At 55.0% G+C, this 17,146-nt stretch overlaps 7 protein-coding genes across 9 annotated transcripts, besides 7 other annotated features; 3 read left to right on the top strand and 4 right to left on the bottom strand.

Annotated features, from left to right (window-relative positions):
• Nucleotides 1–108: 108 nt before the first annotated feature.
• On the top strand, nt 109–1,161 carry EKO05_0011162 (uncharacterized protein; the record flags this gene model as incomplete). The annotated part of the gene is made up of 1 exon (XM_038947411.1): nt 109–1,161. The coding sequence occupies one exon, from the start codon at nt 109–111 to the stop codon at nt 1,159–1,161; it is 1,053 nt and encodes a 350-aa protein (XP_038793412.1).
• Nucleotides 1,162–2,140: 979 nt separating this feature from the next.
• Nucleotides 2,141–2,167: a tandem repeat.
• An 813-nt stretch (nt 2,168–2,980) lies between these two features.
• On the bottom strand, nt 2,981–6,289 carry EKO05_0011161 (uncharacterized protein; the record flags this gene model as incomplete). 2 transcript variants are annotated; one of them, XM_059637928.1, is made up of 4 exons in its annotated part: nt 2,981–5,175; nt 5,230–5,831; nt 5,882–5,927; nt 5,989–6,289. In XM_059637928.1, the coding sequence occupies 4 exons, from the start codon at nt 6,287–6,289 to the stop codon at nt 2,981–2,983; spliced, it is 3,144 nt and encodes a 1,047-aa protein (XP_059493911.1). The 2 variants fall into 2 exon arrangements, with proteins under 2 accessions (XP_059493911.1, XP_038793411.1); XM_038943776.1 differs by having other exon boundaries at nt 2,981–5,831.
• Nucleotides 6,290–6,326: 37 nt separating this feature from the next.
• Nucleotides 6,327–6,376: a tandem repeat.
• A 475-nt stretch (nt 6,377–6,851) lies between these two features.
• Nucleotides 6,852–6,888: a tandem repeat.
• Nucleotides 6,889–7,331: 443 nt separating this feature from the next.
• Nucleotides 7,332–7,383: a tandem repeat.
• A 662-nt stretch (nt 7,384–8,045) lies between these two features.
• EKO05_0011160 (uncharacterized protein) lies at nt 8,046–9,625 on the bottom strand (the record flags this gene model as incomplete). Its single annotated transcript, XM_038943813.1, has 2 exons — nt 8,046–9,374; nt 9,434–9,625. The coding sequence occupies 2 exons, from the start codon at nt 9,623–9,625 to the stop codon at nt 8,046–8,048; spliced, it is 1,521 nt and encodes a 506-aa protein (XP_038793410.1).
• Nucleotides 8,305–8,342: a tandem repeat.
• A 58-nt stretch (nt 9,626–9,683) lies between the features above and the next one.
• Nucleotides 9,684–9,711: a tandem repeat.
• A 474-nt stretch (nt 9,712–10,185) lies between these two features.
• Nucleotides 10,186–11,425, top strand: EKO05_0011159 (uncharacterized protein; the record flags this gene model as incomplete). Its single annotated transcript, XM_038943785.1, has 2 exons — nt 10,186–10,423; nt 10,476–11,425. The coding sequence occupies 2 exons, from the start codon at nt 10,186–10,188 to the stop codon at nt 11,423–11,425; spliced, it is 1,188 nt and encodes a 395-aa protein (XP_038793409.1).
• Nucleotides 11,426–11,705: 280 nt separating this feature from the next.
• Nucleotides 11,706–11,744: a tandem repeat.
• Nucleotides 11,745–12,073: 329 nt separating this feature from the next.
• EKO05_0011158 (uncharacterized protein) lies at nt 12,074–13,380 on the bottom strand (the record flags this gene model as incomplete). Of its 2 annotated transcripts, XM_059637927.1 has the most annotated exons (3): nt 12,074–12,178; nt 12,295–12,326; nt 12,384–13,380. In XM_059637927.1, the coding sequence occupies 3 exons, from the start codon at nt 13,378–13,380 to the stop codon at nt 12,074–12,076; spliced, it is 1,134 nt and encodes a 377-aa protein (XP_059493910.1). The 2 variants fall into 2 exon arrangements, with proteins under 2 accessions (XP_059493910.1, XP_038793408.1); XM_038943798.1 differs by having other exon boundaries at nt 12,295–13,380.
• A 581-nt stretch (nt 13,381–13,961) lies between these two features.
• On the bottom strand, nt 13,962–15,622 carry EKO05_0011157 (uncharacterized protein; the record flags this gene model as incomplete). Its single annotated transcript, XM_038943769.1, has 3 exons — nt 13,962–14,591; nt 14,641–15,397; nt 15,444–15,622. 3 exons carry the CDS (start codon nt 15,620–15,622, stop codon nt 13,962–13,964), a joined length of 1,566 nt encoding a protein of 521 aa, XP_038793407.1.
• A 197-nt stretch (nt 15,623–15,819) lies between these two features.
• On the top strand, nt 15,820–16,866 carry EKO05_0011156 (Thymidylate synthase; the record flags this gene model as incomplete). Its single annotated transcript, XM_038947410.1, has 1 exon — nt 15,820–16,866. The coding sequence occupies one exon, from the start codon at nt 15,820–15,822 to the stop codon at nt 16,864–16,866; it is 1,047 nt and encodes a 348-aa protein (XP_038793406.1).
• Between the last annotated feature and the right edge of the window lie 280 nt (nt 16,867–17,146).

Genomic DNA, 17,146 nt, shown 5'->3' with positions numbered 1-17,146 from the left:
ACAGCCAACCCTCGAGGCTCGAAGCCTTGAATCATGTAAGAAAACAGTTTTTTTTGAGAATGTCGTATAAATACTAAAAGGCGTATTAAAGGTACCATTGGACTGACAATGCACACATTGCATGTACCTGGCGTGACAAATCGCATCTGTCTTATCGATACGCCTGGGTTTGACGACACAAATCGAAGCGACGCCGACATTCTCCAAGAAGTTGCATTCTGGTTGGTCAGATCATATAAATTGGGAATTCGTCTCAGTGGAATCATTTACCTTCACCGCATCATTGACGTTCGACTTGGAGGTAGCGCAGTACGAAGCCTGAATGTCTTCAAGGCCATGTGCGGTACCGAAAACTTTCATGGTGTGACAATGGCCACGACATTCTGGGATAAAGTGGAGGATTTCGACAAAGCCCGCGAGGACAAAGACGAATTATTGAGGAACCCGCATTTCTGGAAAGAACTTGCCGATGGGAATTGCACGATCAGGTCTTTGACAGCGGGCAAATCTTCGGCCATCGAACTTGTCACGGCCATAGCACACTCAGGCAAACAATTGGTACTGAACATGCAGTATCAGCTTGTGGAAGAAAAATTACCCATATACGAGACTGATGCCGGACTGGTGCTTCAAGAGTCTTGGTTCCAGGAGAAGAGCGACCTCCACTCGAAGCTCATGGAAACAAGAAGACAGCTGACAGCTGCTCTGGCTACGAATAAAGCAGATCGACAGATATATCTACAACAACACTGCAAAGAACTGTCCACCAGGATCATACAGCGAAATGCAGCAATGAAAGATCTCACTCAGTCTATTGAAGTGATAACAGATACCTGGGCAAAGAAAGCTGCTGATGTACTTGAGCTGAGGAAGAAGCAGTACAAAGATGCACAGTCCAGACTCAAACGAGCGACGACATCCCTCAATCTAGTACCATCAAACAGCTTAGAGTACGTAAAGAAACAGCGAGAGGTAGACAAACTCTTCAAAGAAAAAGAGGTGGCAGATCGGTTGCAAAACATCCAAATTGCTTCGTACTCTTTGAAGTTGAACGAAGCTAGCCTTGCGACAGCTATTGTTAGCGGAATAGGGAGCATGATCAGCGCCGGTGTGGCAGTAGTGCCTTTCATTCCAATTATTGCGGCATGTAACGTCATGTAGATCAAGGCAGGGGCTATCTCACCATGCGCGTGATCAATGTCGATTGAGGGTCTCCAAGTTGCCATCTAGGAACACCTAATGCGGGTCCTTATGCCCAAGTCAAAGCCGGATCAGAACGTGACTTCTGCGTCAGCGCTGATGTCCAGAGATTGGCTTCTGGCTCTGCTGCGCCACTGAGTATTGAGAGGCTACACTGTTCAGCGGAACAGCGTGCATTGAACTTGCAAATCCTTTCCGACTGACTTCGTCTGGTTAAGTTCCTCAACAAACGCTTGCTGCAAATATATCCAAGCAATACGTACAAGAACCTTGCCCCAGTCAAGATCAACACCACGCTATGCTGGCAGGTAATGTAGCTCAGTCCCTCAATAATCTCCTACAAACAGAGTGCTTAGCTGCAACCTTATTTTAGCCTCACATCCCACCATGCATTCTTTCTACACCGGCGACCATTGATCGTGGCTGTAAACAGCATCAGCTCACGAGAGAAACATGAACATCAAGCCCTTGATCCCGCAATGCAACATATGCATTCCATTGCTCTCAAGCCTGGCACTCCCGACAACATGATCGAATGCGTCCTTCATATCCCTGTATCCTGAATTAGAGTTCTTTCCATCACCGCAAGTGCAAACCCTTTGTGTCAAACCCCATTTCCAGTCACCCAACGTCTGGGTGTTATCGGACGATCCGATCACGCCTGCACAGTCTGGAGGCGTACAGAATCCCACCCGGGGCCTCTCAAAGACCGAGTTCGGCGACCCAAGCGCTCGCCGAGATCTAGGACTCATGTCACTTAGGGATTGCATGAAACGCTTCTCCACGTACAAATGCGCCGATTCTGTTCAGGTTGCCAAGCCTTGTGCAAGCAGAGAAACAACGTATAGCAGACTCCAACGAGATTTACGAAGAGATCCTAGAATGTATTCAAATGAATCCACAAATCAAAGGTAGTACGATAGGTAGCGACAACGTCGCTCAACAACAACAACAACAACAACAATAATTGCCCTGACCGCATCCCAGATCTCGAGCGGCATGAATCTGCCAGGCTCGCAATGTCCTAGCAGCAGAGAAGCCAGCATCCCGAACTCGATGTCCACGGGAACCCAGCACCCCGTGGGCCAGAACTTGGGGTTCGTAGACGCCCGATGGATGGATGGGTGGGTTGAATGACGAGCCACGGGTCGAGAACATCGGTGGAGAGACCACTCGCCCCAGCCAGCGTAGAGTGTAGTGACAAGGAGTAAAATTGGACATCGACTAGAGCCAATAGTGCCTGTGTATTCAACTCCCCTCCGCGTCTCAGCTTCGCTTCTGAAGACCCTGGCTTGTTGAGATTGAGAGATGTGAGGGGCGTTGGTAGGTCTTAGCTAGCTAGCTGTTTGATTAGACACGCGTATGTGAGGACGACTCTAGGGGTGCGGGAGCCTGCATCCGAGATTGCAAGTGCCGAGAGAGTTGCTAGACACACATGTCTTGAAGCAGAGCCGAGTGGGATATGCACGTCAGCTTTCGCCAGGAACGATATAAGAAAAAAGGGCTACCCCTGGGGTGGTGGATAGCAGTTAATAAAGCTATCTTTGTGCATGTGAGGGAATCTCACTACACGTGGGTATAAATCAGCTTGACAGTAAGATCGAAAGAACGTAGTGCATGATACCCTCCCGTAAACAAGTTGGAAGCGCCTCAACACATGCGTTTGAAAACTCCAACGCTTGCTTCCTAGATATAGAACAAGAAGGAAAAGAAAAACAATATAAACGGTACCAGGCCGAGATTGTGTGGGCGTGTATATTCGTAAAAGGGGCGCCGCCGCTCACATTTCTCCAGCGCCAGGGACTAGCATCTCGATGCACTTTGTCAGGAGTGTACTCGCCTCGTGCAGCAGCTCCCACCGCGTCTTTCTGAACATGTCGCGCATGACAATTAATAGACCGAGGCATGCATTGCGATCGGTAAGTTTCGCGAGATCATCCGGCGCTCTTACTCCACCAACACGTTTCAAGTAGCCGCTCATATCCCGGACCTTCTCGTCATACGTAGTGAGCTGGTAAGGCTGCTTGATCGGGCCATCGAGAGCGAAGCCATATGACCATACGATCAGTGTAGCGAAGTACAAGACCCAAGGTCGATTGAGTAGGACGTCGTCGCGCGCCGAGTAGCTGATGGACATACCAGCAGACTGGTTGAGGCTGTGGTGTCCGGAGATGATGACGTTGGAGAGGAAGCGGAGGGCGTAGAAGGTTGCGTCTCGAGCGCGAGCGGTGGGTGCCCAGATCTCTTTCATGCGTCGTTGGGCACCGTTGTAGTCTTGGGGTGTGATGGATCGGCCGAGAAGCCTGGGTGCACCAGCGTAGATTTGGCAATCGACAATGTCGACATGCATTGCCATGTGCGCTAGGTGGTGCAGAACGGTACGTGCTTCAAACACATTGTCATCGTCTGCGCCGTTTGCATACGCATATGCATTGGATGCAGACTGGTCGTTTGGTCGAGCAAGCGAGCTATCAAAGTCTTGCTTCCAGAAATCGAAAGCACGAGTCAAGGATCCCCGCCATTTGTCGCGTCCACCAAGAGCCTGAGTGACACCAAGCGAGCTGACTTGAAGGTCTCGCTGGTTCATATGCCATGAAACACTGAGGAGACCGGCCATCAGGATTGTGCGTCCGAAGGAGTTTGTGCGCACGCTTTGGCCGTTGAGCGTCTTCTTCAGTCCGTCAAGGAACGAAGTTTGCTTGACACCATTCGAGTGCAAGCTTGCCTCGACACGACCAACTTCGCTGCTGCTCGTGGCAGACCAGAGTGCTTCGTCACAGGGCAACGGTAGGCGCATCTCGTGTGCAACCATGACTGCGCTGTGGCCGAACATTGTTGCATGTATACTGTCCATAACAAAAGCCGCAAACGCTGCTCTCCTGGTAGCCTCGTTCGTGACCCACTGTTTCCACCACTCATCTGGCGTGTCGATTCCGCCCAGCGAGCCGCTCCTTCCGTCTTTGGCGCTCGGTGGTGAGTCCATCGCCGACCGTCCTATTAAAGAGCTACCTCTTCGCATGAGAGTCAAGGTTGTAGCGTGATGGATATGTGCCCGCTCGTGCAGCGGTCGTGTAGAGTACATTTTCTCGAATGACTCTAGCAAGAGCAAACCCTGGAAGATCCATAGTTTGGCTGGCGGACGGAAATCAGCATCCATGAACATTTCCCACCGCAGGTGCCAAGCCATAAAGTTCGCTAGGTTGGCGCACGCTTGTGTCGCTTTGTGGCCGTAAGTCTTTTCGAGGCACGATGCGCCAAGGCACATGATGGCAAGTAAGAGAAGATCAGGACAAGTGCTAGCGTTGAAGGTGGGCTTGTGTAGGATCGGAAGCTGGGGATGAAAGTGTCTCCAGTACGAGCTGATATAAGTCTGCATCATGTGTAAGCTGAGAACGTGATGGTCATCGTCTTTGTTGCCCTCGAGGATCTCCTCTTTCTGCTTCTTGACAGGTGCATGGTCGGGCTCATTGAAACGACCAACAATGAGGTCTATCAAGTCTCTGCGCTTTTCCTCGGACAGCGCTATCTCCGGCAACGACGTATCCAGCATACTGCGTACGGCCATTGGATTCGCCGGTGGAGGCTGGGTGTTCGTGTAGCCTCCGATTGATGGGTCATAGCTGAAGTAAGGTACTTGTAAGGGTCCAATCGAAGATGAGGCTCCAATCGCGGGCACTACTCCAGTTGGATAACCCATGGGCGAACCTCCTCCAGACAGTGACTGATTGTCATTGAAAAGCCAAGCTGCAAAGTCATCGGCCATGGCAAACGGAGAACGACTGTAGCCTTCACCGCCAAACATTGGGGTAGCATATGATGGTGTCTGGTCCATCATGACATTTGTGACTCCATTCATGCGTGCATCCAACTGCGCTGTCGACTCAACACCATTCATCGGTGTCTGTCCAGAGGTGCCGTTGTAGTACTGGTTGTCTTGACCTTGTGATACAGGTGTGCCTGTTGGCTGAGGGTATTCTGGCGGAGGTAAGGAAGGGAAAGGAGGAAAGTTTTGCTGGGACTGAAACCCACTTGAATTGTTCTGGTATGCCGTCGAGGCTACGGAAGGAGTGTACGACTGCGTGGGCGTGACTGCCGAGTTGTAGGGCGAGCTTGCTGTGCTGTACGACGAGAGGTTCGAGGTCGACGTGCGCAGTTCGGGCCGTTGAAAGCTGTTGTTACCCACATGTGGGGAGTTGTGGAGCGAAGTTCGGCCCCCACTGTAGTTACTCAATGCGGCTGGGCGTGGTGGTGGTGCGAAATTACCAGAGCCCTGGGTCTGCATATCGTAGGGCTTAGTGTCGGGACCGCCGCGGTAGGCGTCTTCACTACCCACGCTTCCTATCCTGTTCAGCGAGTCTTGTCTGCTGATACTGGGGGCCGGAGAGTGGAAGTTGGGAGGCGACATCTGGCTTCCATTCGCAACGCTCGATACTGCGGATGGTGGCGATTGCAGCTGCGTTTGGCCCTTTGCGCTGAGCGGCTGTGTGCCAGGGGTGCTCTTTGTGCCGAGTGCTGCTGTGACGATGGGATTCAGGTTGTGCATGTTGAAGGTGTCCTTGCGCAGGAGCTGGCTGCCGCGTGCAGTATGGCGCTCTTTGTGGCGCGCGCAAAGGTCCTGGCGAACGAAAGACCTGCAGAGTCAGCACGAGGTTTCAGGTTGTTGGCGTGATGGGCGGCGTACCTGTGGCAGTCTGGAAAGTCGCAGTTGTAGATCTGCTTGGGGTTGTCTGCGGCGCATTAGTGTCTGGCCGTCTTGTCGTATCTAGGTGGGAGAAGCTGCCAACGTACGGTTCAGCTGGTGCCTGTACAGATGCTCGGCGCGTGAATAGCTCTTGCCACAGCCCTCGTGTGGGCACTCGAACTTCTTATCCAGCCCCTTCCTGCTTCGCCTCCTCTTCCTCGAGCCTCCCGTCTCGCCATCAGCGCAGTCTTCGCCCGAATCTTCTCTATCGCGGCGGCGGCCTCTTGCCTCGCCACTGTCTGGCGACGCAGGCGTGGGCGGTTCTCGGTCGCTGGGGGCCTCCATCTTCTGCTCGAATTGGGTTTTGGCCAGCTCGGGCGCAGCTTGCATCTGCAGGACCTGCGCCATAGACGAGTCGTGTAGGTGTAGGTGCAGGTGTAGGTGCAGGCGTAGGCGTAGGCGTAGGCGTAGGCGTAGGCGCAGGCGCAGGCGTAGACGGCGGTGGAGCTATGTGCGGCTCTGGGGAAAAAGTGGGCTGCGTTGCACGGTCGCGTGTCCGCTCTGGCCAGGGAGTCGGTGTTTCGTCAAAGCTGCTGGAGCGTGGGGAGGTCGGAGGGCATGCTTTGCGGGAGGAGCTCCGGATGGTGATGCGCAAAAAAAAAAAGGCCAGGCGTGGATGGAGAACAGAGGGAGGGCAGCTGCAAGGCGCGGAATGACGGCGTGGGCTCGGTGGTCGAGGGCGGTAGATGCACCGACGCGACGAGGGGAGGGGTGCTCGTGCAACTGTACGCGGTGATCTGCAGAGGGTCGGCGGGCAGCTGGGGAGGCGGTACCGCCACGACCAACTGGACGAAAGCTGGCTCGAGGTCCTACGCACTACCGTCTGGCGTCTATGGGGGAGCGTGGGGGGAGGGGAGGGGGCTCTTGGGTGGCAGGCCGCTACCTACAAGAGACGGCGACGTGGGTCCATGTCAGTCAGTTAGTCAGTCAGTCAGTCAGTCAGTCAGCATGTCAGCAAGCGGGAACCATGGGAGTCGGTGCGAGGGCGTCCCGCAGGTCCCGCAGTAGCCCGCGCTGATAACGACGGGCACTTGGATGCATCAGACCAAATCACCCGTGCGCTCAGCGCCAGCGTTGGCAAAACGCGGAAACCCAGGCCCGAATATGCTCACACGCTACCAGACGGTACAAGACGCCATAAGCATTCCGCGTGCTCGTCGTGACATGCAGCAATACACACGGCATGACATGTGCTGCAGGTGTTTGCGCGACTCAGACCTCCCCACCTCCAAGCTGCGGTTGGCCTGCATAAAGCACGACACGGCACCAGAATGCGGAGAAAGCGTCTGGGCGCCGGTTCCTTGCTTTGCGTGGGGTGTCACCACCGCTCCACGCACTACCGAGAAGGCATTTCGTAATGAAGCTGGACCAACATCCACAGCACTGACGACCGTGACCGCCGTGACCGCCGTGACCGCCGTGACCACCGTGACCACCGTGACTACAGTGCACATAGTGACAACATCCTTTGCGCGTTCAACAGATGGTACATGCACCAACTTGGATTCAAGCACGCAGCTGCAGCGCGCTTCCTTTGCGCAATTGTGCTAAATGCATCGAGTTTCAGCGACCTCAACAGTGGGTCATGGTGCAATAGAAGATCCTTCTAATATTCTGCCTGGCCACTTGGAGCCCGTACATCGCGACCTTGTCCATATACGTCTTTACCTGCTTAATCTTTCAAATCACCTGGAGCCCAACTTGGTCCCAAGCCACAGCATCTGCCATTCCAGCACACGTGCTGCTCACTCACGCACTCTCATTGGCCAGACAGCCTTCGCGTCTGCCTTGCGCCCGATGCCTACCCCGGATCTCATCTTGGCTTTTTTGCTTTTGATGTGTTGCAGTGATCGCTTGCCCGCATATATGCCAGCCTCCACGGAGATAACATGACGCTGTCAATCCCATGCACGATGGCCGCTGCAGGAGCGCCATGCAGAGGCGAAAAAAAGGAGTCGCTGTTCATTACAATCGGTGATATGGACAGACCGCCAAATCTGCACCATCGTGCCCTGTCAGGCTATAAATATACATTAGAAGGAAGTCGAAAAAGCATTGCACTTCTCGCAATGCAAGCCGCTCGTCACGCATCGTAGAATTGGCATCATGCATCTGCCTCCTTTTTCTCTTGGGGCTCGTCAGCCTTATCGGCTTTATCAGCTGGTTCCGGGGCCGCGTCGTCTTTCTCCGTTTCTGCCTCTGTTGTTAATTCTTTCTTCTCCGCCTTCTCCGTCGACTCTGCAGGCTTCTCGCTCTCGTCCTTGGTAGTCTGGTGCTCTTCAGGAGCCAGCGCCAGGAAATCAGAAGCAGCAGGTTCCTCTGCTGCAGCCCGTTCCTCGGTCGCGTTGTCTTCCTCCTTGGCTTCAGCCTTAGGCTCAGCCTCAGCCTCAGCCTCAGCCTCGTCTTCGTCCTTGGTTCCTGCACTTGCATCTTCAATTTCGCCTTCAACACGAGGGTCTTGTGGCGCCGTTTCCTCGGTAAGTTCAGGTTCGCTCTCTGCTTTTGTTGACTCTTCGGGCTGCTCGGCTTCGCCTTCTTCGGTCTCCTCTGGGGTTGACTCGAACACCTGTGTGGCCGGCCGCGAGCTTCCCTTTGCAGATGCATGCTCCTCTTCCTCAGCTTCTTCCACAACTGTCGTGACAGATGTTGCGCCGACGGAAGGCGAGTGTCGGTGGCGCTTCGTTGTTCCAGCCGTTGAAAGTGTGTGCTCTGACAGCCCTTCGATGATCGCAGAGTTCTCTTTTTCTTGCGGCCCAGAATCAGATGGCTCTCGCTTCAGTATCAGGGGTGGTATGGACGACATGTTTTCTGTGGGCGGCTCAATACCCTCAGCCTCTGGAGGGATGGTGTAGTTGTCCTCAGGGATCAAGCCATAAACATCGCACACCGTCTTGAAGAGGATGTACAGCCCCGTACGACCCTCGATCTTCCAAAACATCTCACGGTGCTGGAACCATGCGTGCGCGAATATCCTATACACTCGTCTGAAAATGTTGGTCAATTGACGTATCTGCGAGTGTTGTGTGGACTGGTCGGTGCCGAGGGCGAGTCGCGAGGGAAAGTGCTTTGGCGATGTGAGAGTGTTGGCAGCCCAGTCGAGGGTATGGCAGCAGTAGTCGATGGCGCAGCAGGACTTGGGTGGATCGTGTACCGCGCACAGGTACTGCCACTCGGACGCCCGCATCTCCGGGCAGGTGATTGACGAGCATGGAGGCGTGTCTGAGAAGAGAGCAACGATGATTAAGTTGGCCTTTTGTGTGAGGAAGCGGCACAGTTCGTACAGCCACAGCGTCTTGTCCACGTTCTCGGGCGGTTGTGCCAGCTTCAGCGCCATGTCTCTGTCCACGGCTATCATGCTATTCGCACCGATGGGATGTGTGAGGAAGTTGTGCAGAGCCTTGAGGTGTTCGGTGAGCTGGAAGGCCGAGTCGATCTGCGCGTCTTCTTAGCATGTGCTCTCCTGACATGTTCAGCTTCGTTGCGGGCGCGCACCTCGGACAGCTCTACCAGTGGCGGGCCCTCGGCCATGTCCTCCGCCTTGGTCCCCGGCCGTATCCGACGTGCGGCGGCATGGTCGAGGTTGCTGAAGAACTTCTGCTGCTCGGGAGAGGCTGGGACCGGTGACAGCTGGTCTTCGGCGATGGGTGGGGGACTGGGCAGACGAGGAGAAGCTGGCGACGCCATTGTGGTCACGGCCTTGTAAAGACTGCCGGTGTCGGTTGCAACAAGGGCGGACAAGCCTTGGTGTTGGAGGTGGTGGTGTTGTGGTGAGCTGTCATGTTTCCCTCCGTGAGCTTGTGATGCAGCGCAGGGACAGCCCTGTCGTTGTCGCTTCCCCACGGCGCTAGCGCGGACACAGCCACAATGGGGCTCACCAAGAGGCTTCTTTTCTAGAACAACATACGTCACTTGTCTACATATACACATCTTCACACATCTTCACACATCTTCGCGGGGTAAGTCAATCAGTATGTAGCTTGGTGGAGTCTTTTGGAGTAAAACCATGCCTGTGTTCTATCGGCATCATCACTCCGCTTTAGACATACGATATTCGTTCTAGAGTGAGTCCTTACGTAAAGCACCTCTCTTGAGTATCTCTAGCTTCCACTCGTATTACTTCAAGATACTGTAGAGAACTTTGTCTATGATACTGATCGGGAGTACAGCTCAACGAACTTTTACAACCAGAATCTGCGTGGTACCATATCCCTACCAAACCCATAATAAGGGCGCCAGAAGAAGCCATGGACCTCGAGGCTTCAGACGATGAAGTGCCAGTTCTCGTCGAACCGGAAGTCATTGCTGGCAATGATGATGAGGTTCCAAGCCTTGTCGCAGATCCTAATGCCCTGCCAACAACGAAGGTTCCTCTCACCATAGTGACTGGATATTTGGGTGCTGGCAAAACCACTCTCCTCAACTACATCCTCACGGCCCAGCACGGCAAGAAGATTGCTGTCATCTTGAACGAGTTTGGTGACTGTATGCATGATCCCTCCACCACACCTTGACACACGCTGACGAGATGCACCAGCAATCGACATCGAAAAACAACTTACAGTCTCCGACTCGAATTCCACAGAAGCCAAACCCCCACCATTCGTCCCCCTCGCAAATGGATGCATATGCTGCTCAGCAAAAGATGTCGGCGTTGCTGCCATCGAGAACCTCATGGATCAGGGTGGCCTCTTTGACTACATCCTCCTTGAGACCACCGGACTAGCGGACCCCGGCAACCTAGCACCCACCTTCTGGCTCGACGATGGACTCGGCAGTACCATCTTCCTCGACGGAATCGTGACGCTCGTCGACGCCAAGCACGTCCTGAAGAGTTTAGACGAAGGCTACGGTGATGGCGAGGAAGAGGTGGAGAAGAGGAAACACGACCACGACCACGACGGACCACTTCTCACCACAGCGCATCTACAGATCAGCCACGCAGACGTCATACTGATCAACAAGACCGATCTCGTCGGCCCCTCAGAGCTCTCACATGTAGTCGACCGCATCCGCTCTATCAACGGCCTAGCGCGCATAAAAACAACAACAAAGTCCGAAGTTCCGCAGCTTGAAGGCTTCCTTCTCGACATCAACGCGTACGCAGACGTCACAGCCGCAGACCTGTCGTTCGCAAGTAAAGGACACAGCCATCTAGACCCCACCATCACCACATCCACCATCTCCTTCCCAGCGCTGAACCCAGAACAAGTAGATACGTTCGACCTTTTCCTCAGAACAGTACTCTGGGACGAAACACTGCCCCACAACACGCCGCACGATGCTTTCGAGATCCACCGACTAAAAGGCAGGATCCCGGTTACAGATGGCCGGGTGCTACTCCTGCAGGGCGTCAGGAACCTGTATGACATCAACGACGCAAAAACGCCAGCTCAAGTCAACGACGAGGCGAAGCTGGTGCTCATAGGCCGAGGGGTTGGACAGGAGGCGTTCAAGTCGAGCTTACTGCACATGCTGCAATCGTAGACGATGCTGCAGCATACTCCAGCAACCAAACCTCATAGTCTGTTTCGTCTATGCCGTCAACCTACTCAACACCCAATCCACACCCATTGCATCTGGCCTTGCCACAACCCGCTGATTTCAAAGTCACAATCACCTAGATCTCAATCCACGCATACCATCTACCGTCAATCAACCCCTCTGCTCTCCCCACTCCAGAAGCCCCAGCCTGCCATTTCTTGTTTAACAAAGTAGCAAAACGTCGTACTCTCGATTCGACTCCCACTTCGTTTCAAGTATTGCAAGTGAGTGCGTGAGTGAGTAATGAAGTAGTGCTTGATGACCAGGTACGTCGTCAACAGCACCGAACATCAAAAACGGCACTTTCCACACGTACCATAGAAACCCCGAGGATAAGAGCAGAGATGTAGAGGGGGAGAGATGGCTGGATTGGAAGAGTACGAAGGGGTTGTGCGGCGAGCGTGTGGGGAGGGGGATGTTGGTGGGTGGTGGTTGTTGGAGTATGGTATGACTACAACTACGCTTCGATTCATTGGCTGAAAGATTGGGCATATACAGAGATGAACAGAACCAGAACAAGAACAAGATTCATTATGTGCACAATAATCCTACCCAATTTACACCTTCTTCTGCATCTGCATGACAGCTGCATTACATCCTGCTCCTAAAGGGCCGCGGGACGGGCTGGAAGTAGCGGTCCGGCAACCTGTTCCCATACTCGTCGAAGCGGAAGTCTTCCTTCTCTTCGACCCAGACCTAGCAGGGGTAAAGAAATCAACATCAGCCGGTGGCCTCGAACGCGTGTATTATTCTTGATGTGGTGCTTGGAGAAGAAGTATTCTTCACATCTTAGATCGGGGGTGGGTTCTTACCTCGCGCTCCGAGTATTGCTGGTTGGGAGGCACTGGTTGGGGGTTCAGCACTTCTGCGTCTCCAAAGCCCGCGTCGCCCTGGAACCTACGTTGGTGGTATTGCGGTGCGCCGTACGCACCGTAGCCGCGGTTGGCGGAGCTCTGCATCCAGCTGTCGCGCTCGGGCACGCGGTCCTCAAAGGACTCCGGGCGGCGGCCGAGAGGGGCTTGCTCGTAGCGGCGGTCCTCTGGGTGGGGGGCGCGGCGCTCGTAGGCGTCTCGCTGCTCGAAGCGCTCGGTGGACTGCTGCTGGTAGCGCGGGTCGGCTGGGTCGTAGCGCTCAAAGTCGAGGTCGCGCTGGTACTGGTCGCCGCGGTCGTCGAAGTGGCGGGGGCCGCGCTCGTCGATGTAGACGTCGCGCTGCTCCTCCTCGTAGCGGGGAGGGCCGCGGCTGTCACGCTCGATCCAGACGTCACGCTCCTCGACACGGCGGGGGGCGTGGTCGTGCTCGACCCAGACGTCGCGCTCGACGTGCTCCGTGTGCTTGGCGGGGGCGTCGCGCCTGATGTCGATGTCGATGTGGGTGTCCTTGCGGACGTGCGTGTCCTTGGGGCTGTCGTCCTTCTTGGACTTGTGCTTGGGCTCGTCGACGGGCTCGAGGGCGGTCAGGTAGCCAAGGACCTCGGTCAGGCTGGCGTGGGCAATGGCGAGCTCCTTCTCGCGGTTCTCGAGCTTCTCCTTCTCGCTGAGCAGCCAGTAGACGCGGTGGCAGACGCCCACGCGGCGGCCCTCGTCGATGTCGGAGCCGACGCGCTCCGTGTGCGGCGTGATGTTCTCCAGGGCGCCGCGCACATCGCGCATAACACCATAGACCCACTTGGACTTCTCCGGGTTGGACTCGAGGGCGTCGTGCACCTCGCGGACCGACAGCAAGCGCCTCACCTCGTCGAGGTCGGAGCGCACACGGCCGATGATGCGCACGTAGACGGCGTTGGAGGGACCGACGTCGCGCAGGCGCTTCGCCTTGTACAGGAACTCGCTGAGCTTGTATGCGCCGCCGAGGGCAGCCGCCGCGGAGCCAAACGCAAACAGCTCTCCTTTGACCATGGCGGTGAGGAGGTGGGTGCTGGAGCGGGCGGGTAGGGTCGCGGTGGTAGCGGTGGTAGCGGTGAAAGCAGGGGTGTCAAGACAATCCAGGGTATCAGGGTATCAGGGTCAAGCGGTCAATGGATCGTGGAATTGCCTCGAGAGCTGCAGAGGCCTTGCGGGTGCATCCCGTGCACGTCTGGTCTGGGGCAAGGTGCGGAGGGTGTTGTTGTCTCCTCGGCTGCTCCTGTGTTTTGCTTGGAAGATGGCTGGGGACGGTCCAGGATGACCTGCATGACACTGGCCTATCACAACGCGAGAAGCACGAGAGCTATCCTCCATACGACCCGTCCGAGGCGGCTCCAGAGTCCCAGCAGGTTTTCGACCTGCATGTGGAAATGGTAGATACGGGCTTCCATGTTTCCATGCGTTGCTGCTTGCTGCTTGATTCGCAACCAGCCTGCTCTACGTTACCCTCTATCAAGCACTGCTGTGTTGACAGCTCGAACAACACACCAACCGAGCTAGCAGCCCTGGCTCCACTTTTACGGCTCGGGTTACCCCAGCACCCGGCCCACTAGCTCACCACCACCACCAGCACATCATCTCCCCTGTCTCCCATACTTTGCAACAAAGGCCCTGACCTTGGGATCGCTCAGGCTGAGCTCATTGCCCTCGGCTTCTAGCAACTCGCGGTCCCTGTCGTCGAGCTCCCTCTCTGCAGCCTTCAACTGAGCCTCCCGTCTGGCATCGCAAAGGCTGACCTGCTGGAACGGCGTATGCGCATACAGGACGTCCATGATGATCCTGAGGTCGCAGTCCGCCTTGCTCAATCGTTCAGCAACTTGTTCGTGCGTCGTCGTAGCGGTAGCTTGGAAGTGCTCCGCAGCCTTCTTCTCTCGCTCAGCTCGTGCCAGGATAAGTGCGTCCTGGAGTGCCTCGAGACTGTCGTGATGGAAAGATATTCCAGCTTTGCGGAGTGCATCCTGAAGTGCCGCTGGCAGGTCGAGGGACGGCGTCGGCTTGAGCTTGGTCATTGGCGTAAAAGCTGACAGAGGCACGGATGATGTTCGTCTCTTGATTGGCGTTGGCCGTGGAGCGTGCACATCTGGCATCCGTTTCGAGGCCGCTTTACTGATGTGTGCAATGGCTTGTTGGAATTCGTCGGCATCCGCGGACGATGCGCTGACTATGTCCAGACGCTTGCCCATGTAGTCAAGCGTGGAGAGAACCTGGGGTTGTCAGTGAATGGTGACCAAAGGCAGGCACGTAGAGCCATACATAGTTCAGCCAGGCTGTCTGTGCAAGCGTTCGCTCCTTCTCTTTGCGTTCTTTGACCTCGACCATCGGCTTTCGTAGCTCATGTTCGACGACCATCTCAGCGACTGAGACAACTTCAGCATGGAGTTCCTCTAGCTCAGCCTGCAATGCTTCCTTGCACCCCTGTAGCTCGGCTTCTGACTCGTGTGACGCACTGCGATTGGTGTCTTCAGACAAAGACGTCAAATACACAGTGTCGACTCGGGCCTTGATCTCGGCTGTTCGAAAGGAGATGATAGCCTTGCACCACTGCTCTACAGATTTCTCGTCCTCACTGACCCCGGGTTCCGAGACGATGGTAGAGACGATGTTCGGGAGCCGGCTCAGAATCTGGTCATCAGAGGTAAGACGTTCAGCAACATAGCTCTTTAGTGCTGACTTCTCCGATTCCATGTCTCGCTGTGCATCCGTCAACTGTTCGGTGATGATGGTTGAAACGTCGTCCACTGCCACGTCCAGCCGTGTCTTCTCTTGCCCCTCTCGCCTCTTCCTTTCGTTACGGGCGTGCTCAACGTCCAGATTGGGCTTCTCGAGCGCTTTCAACCTCATCAAGGCATCTCGTTGCGCTTCGAGGACCTTACACTGTTCCTCGATGGCGGTAGTTGAGCTTTGCAACGATTCGATTGCAGACGCGATCTCGTGATCAAGAAATGGGCGGGCCGGTTCACCCTCGCTCTCATATTGGTGTGACAGACCCTTCCGCTTTAACGTCTGATATCTGCGACACATAAGCCCTGAATGGAAGTCTTGATGAATATACCTACAGCTCCAGCTCTTCTTTCGTCAACAGTGTCTCCTCATTCAGGTATTCATGCACCCACGCCGCAGCTTCTCTTTGGGTGTCTTCATCTTCGAAGCCCAAGAGGATCTTGTCGAGGTCTACGTCAAGCCCTCTCTCTTCTAAGACGTTCAGCAAGTGGTGGGCGGCCTGCTCTTGTGACATGGTCAACTCAGTCACTTGGATTATTGATACCCGGTTGTTTTGCGGTGAAGCTGATGCGGTTAGACCCACTTTGTCTGGGCGGCTGCGAAGACCATTCGCGCAGTCGCGCTTGCTGGACCCTGACGCGTTTCGCGACGATTCAATCTAGCAGTCCTCATGCTTCAGTCACATTCGCAGACCTCATAGAACTAGACAAGATGGCCCCTTCGGTGCTTGAGCCTGTCATCTCAGCCACTTCCTCTTCAGACGTTCAGAAAGTTGTCAAAAACGGCACACCAGCTAGTGGTACAACGAAGGTCGACCCCTCTCATGAGGAATACCAGTACCTGAACCTGATTCGCGATATTCTCGACCATGGCGAGCACCGGCCGGATCGCACAGGGACAGGCACATACTCCATCTTTGCCCCAGCGCAAATGAAGTTCAATCTGTCTCGCCCATCGTCAGACCCCACCGCACCACCAGAGCTCATCTTACCCCTCCTCACGACCAAACGCGTGTTTCTGCGCGCCGTAATCGGCGAACTTCTCTGGTTCGTTGCTGGCTCCACACACTACAAGTCCCTGCAAGAAGCTGGCATCAAGATCTGGGACGGCAACGGTTCGCGCACCTACCTCGACAGCGTCGGCTTGTCACACCACGAAGAGGGAGACCTTGGGCCTGTGTACGGCTTCCAATGGCGGCATTTCGGTGCAGAATACAAGGGGCACGATGCAGACTACACAGGGCAAGGCGTGGACCAGTTGGCAGAGGTTATCGATAAGTTGAAGAATCGACCGTACGATCGAAGAATCATTCTGAGCGCATGGAACCCGGCGGATTTGAGGAAGATGGCTCTTCCTCCTTGTCATATGTTTGCACAGTTCTACGTTTCGTTCCCCAGGCAGAAGGAGGGCGAGACAGAAAGGCCGAGGGGTGTGCTGCATTCGCTACTGTACCAGCGCTCTTGCGATATGGGACTCGGCGTGCCCTTTAACATCGCATCATACGCTCTGCTAACGCACATGCTGGCGCATGTCTGCGATCTCACACCGGGAACCTTTACACATACCATGGGCGACGCACATGTGTACTGCGATCACGTCGACGCAGTCAAGGTGCAAGTAGAGCGGGAGCCACGCGACTTTCCTACACTGAAGATCAACCGAGAGCCTGGCGGTAGCATTGATGGATGGAAGGCCGAAGAGCTTGAGGTCCTTGGATACAAGCCGCATGGTGCAATTGCGATGAAGATGAGTGTATGATAGACTGTGGTGGCCGGCTAGACATGTATATACGATTGTACGAATCAAGCTGCTTATATCAGGGCGGGGCGCCTGCGTCGATACTTGCATAACTTCCCGTAGTGAGTCCCATAATGTGGTAGCGGGCGCGACCCAACTTCACAACTTTGGTATCACGCAACTGCGTCGTCCTTGAACTTCAATGTCTTTCGCGCGAGAACGCTGTCCAACGCTCTCACCGATGCGTGGCTGCATCGTTTGTCGCACAAGGCTGCCCCACAAAGTGCCTTCTTCAGGCAGC

This window comes from Ascochyta rabiei, chromosome 21 (assembly GCF_004011695.2).
Source record: "Ascochyta rabiei chromosome 21, complete sequence".
NCBI lineage: Eukaryota > Fungi > Ascomycota > Dothideomycetes > Pleosporales > Didymellaceae > Ascochyta > Ascochyta rabiei.
The sequence above is the reverse complement of the archived record's forward strand: the minus strand, read 5'-3'. Positions and strand labels throughout refer to the sequence as shown.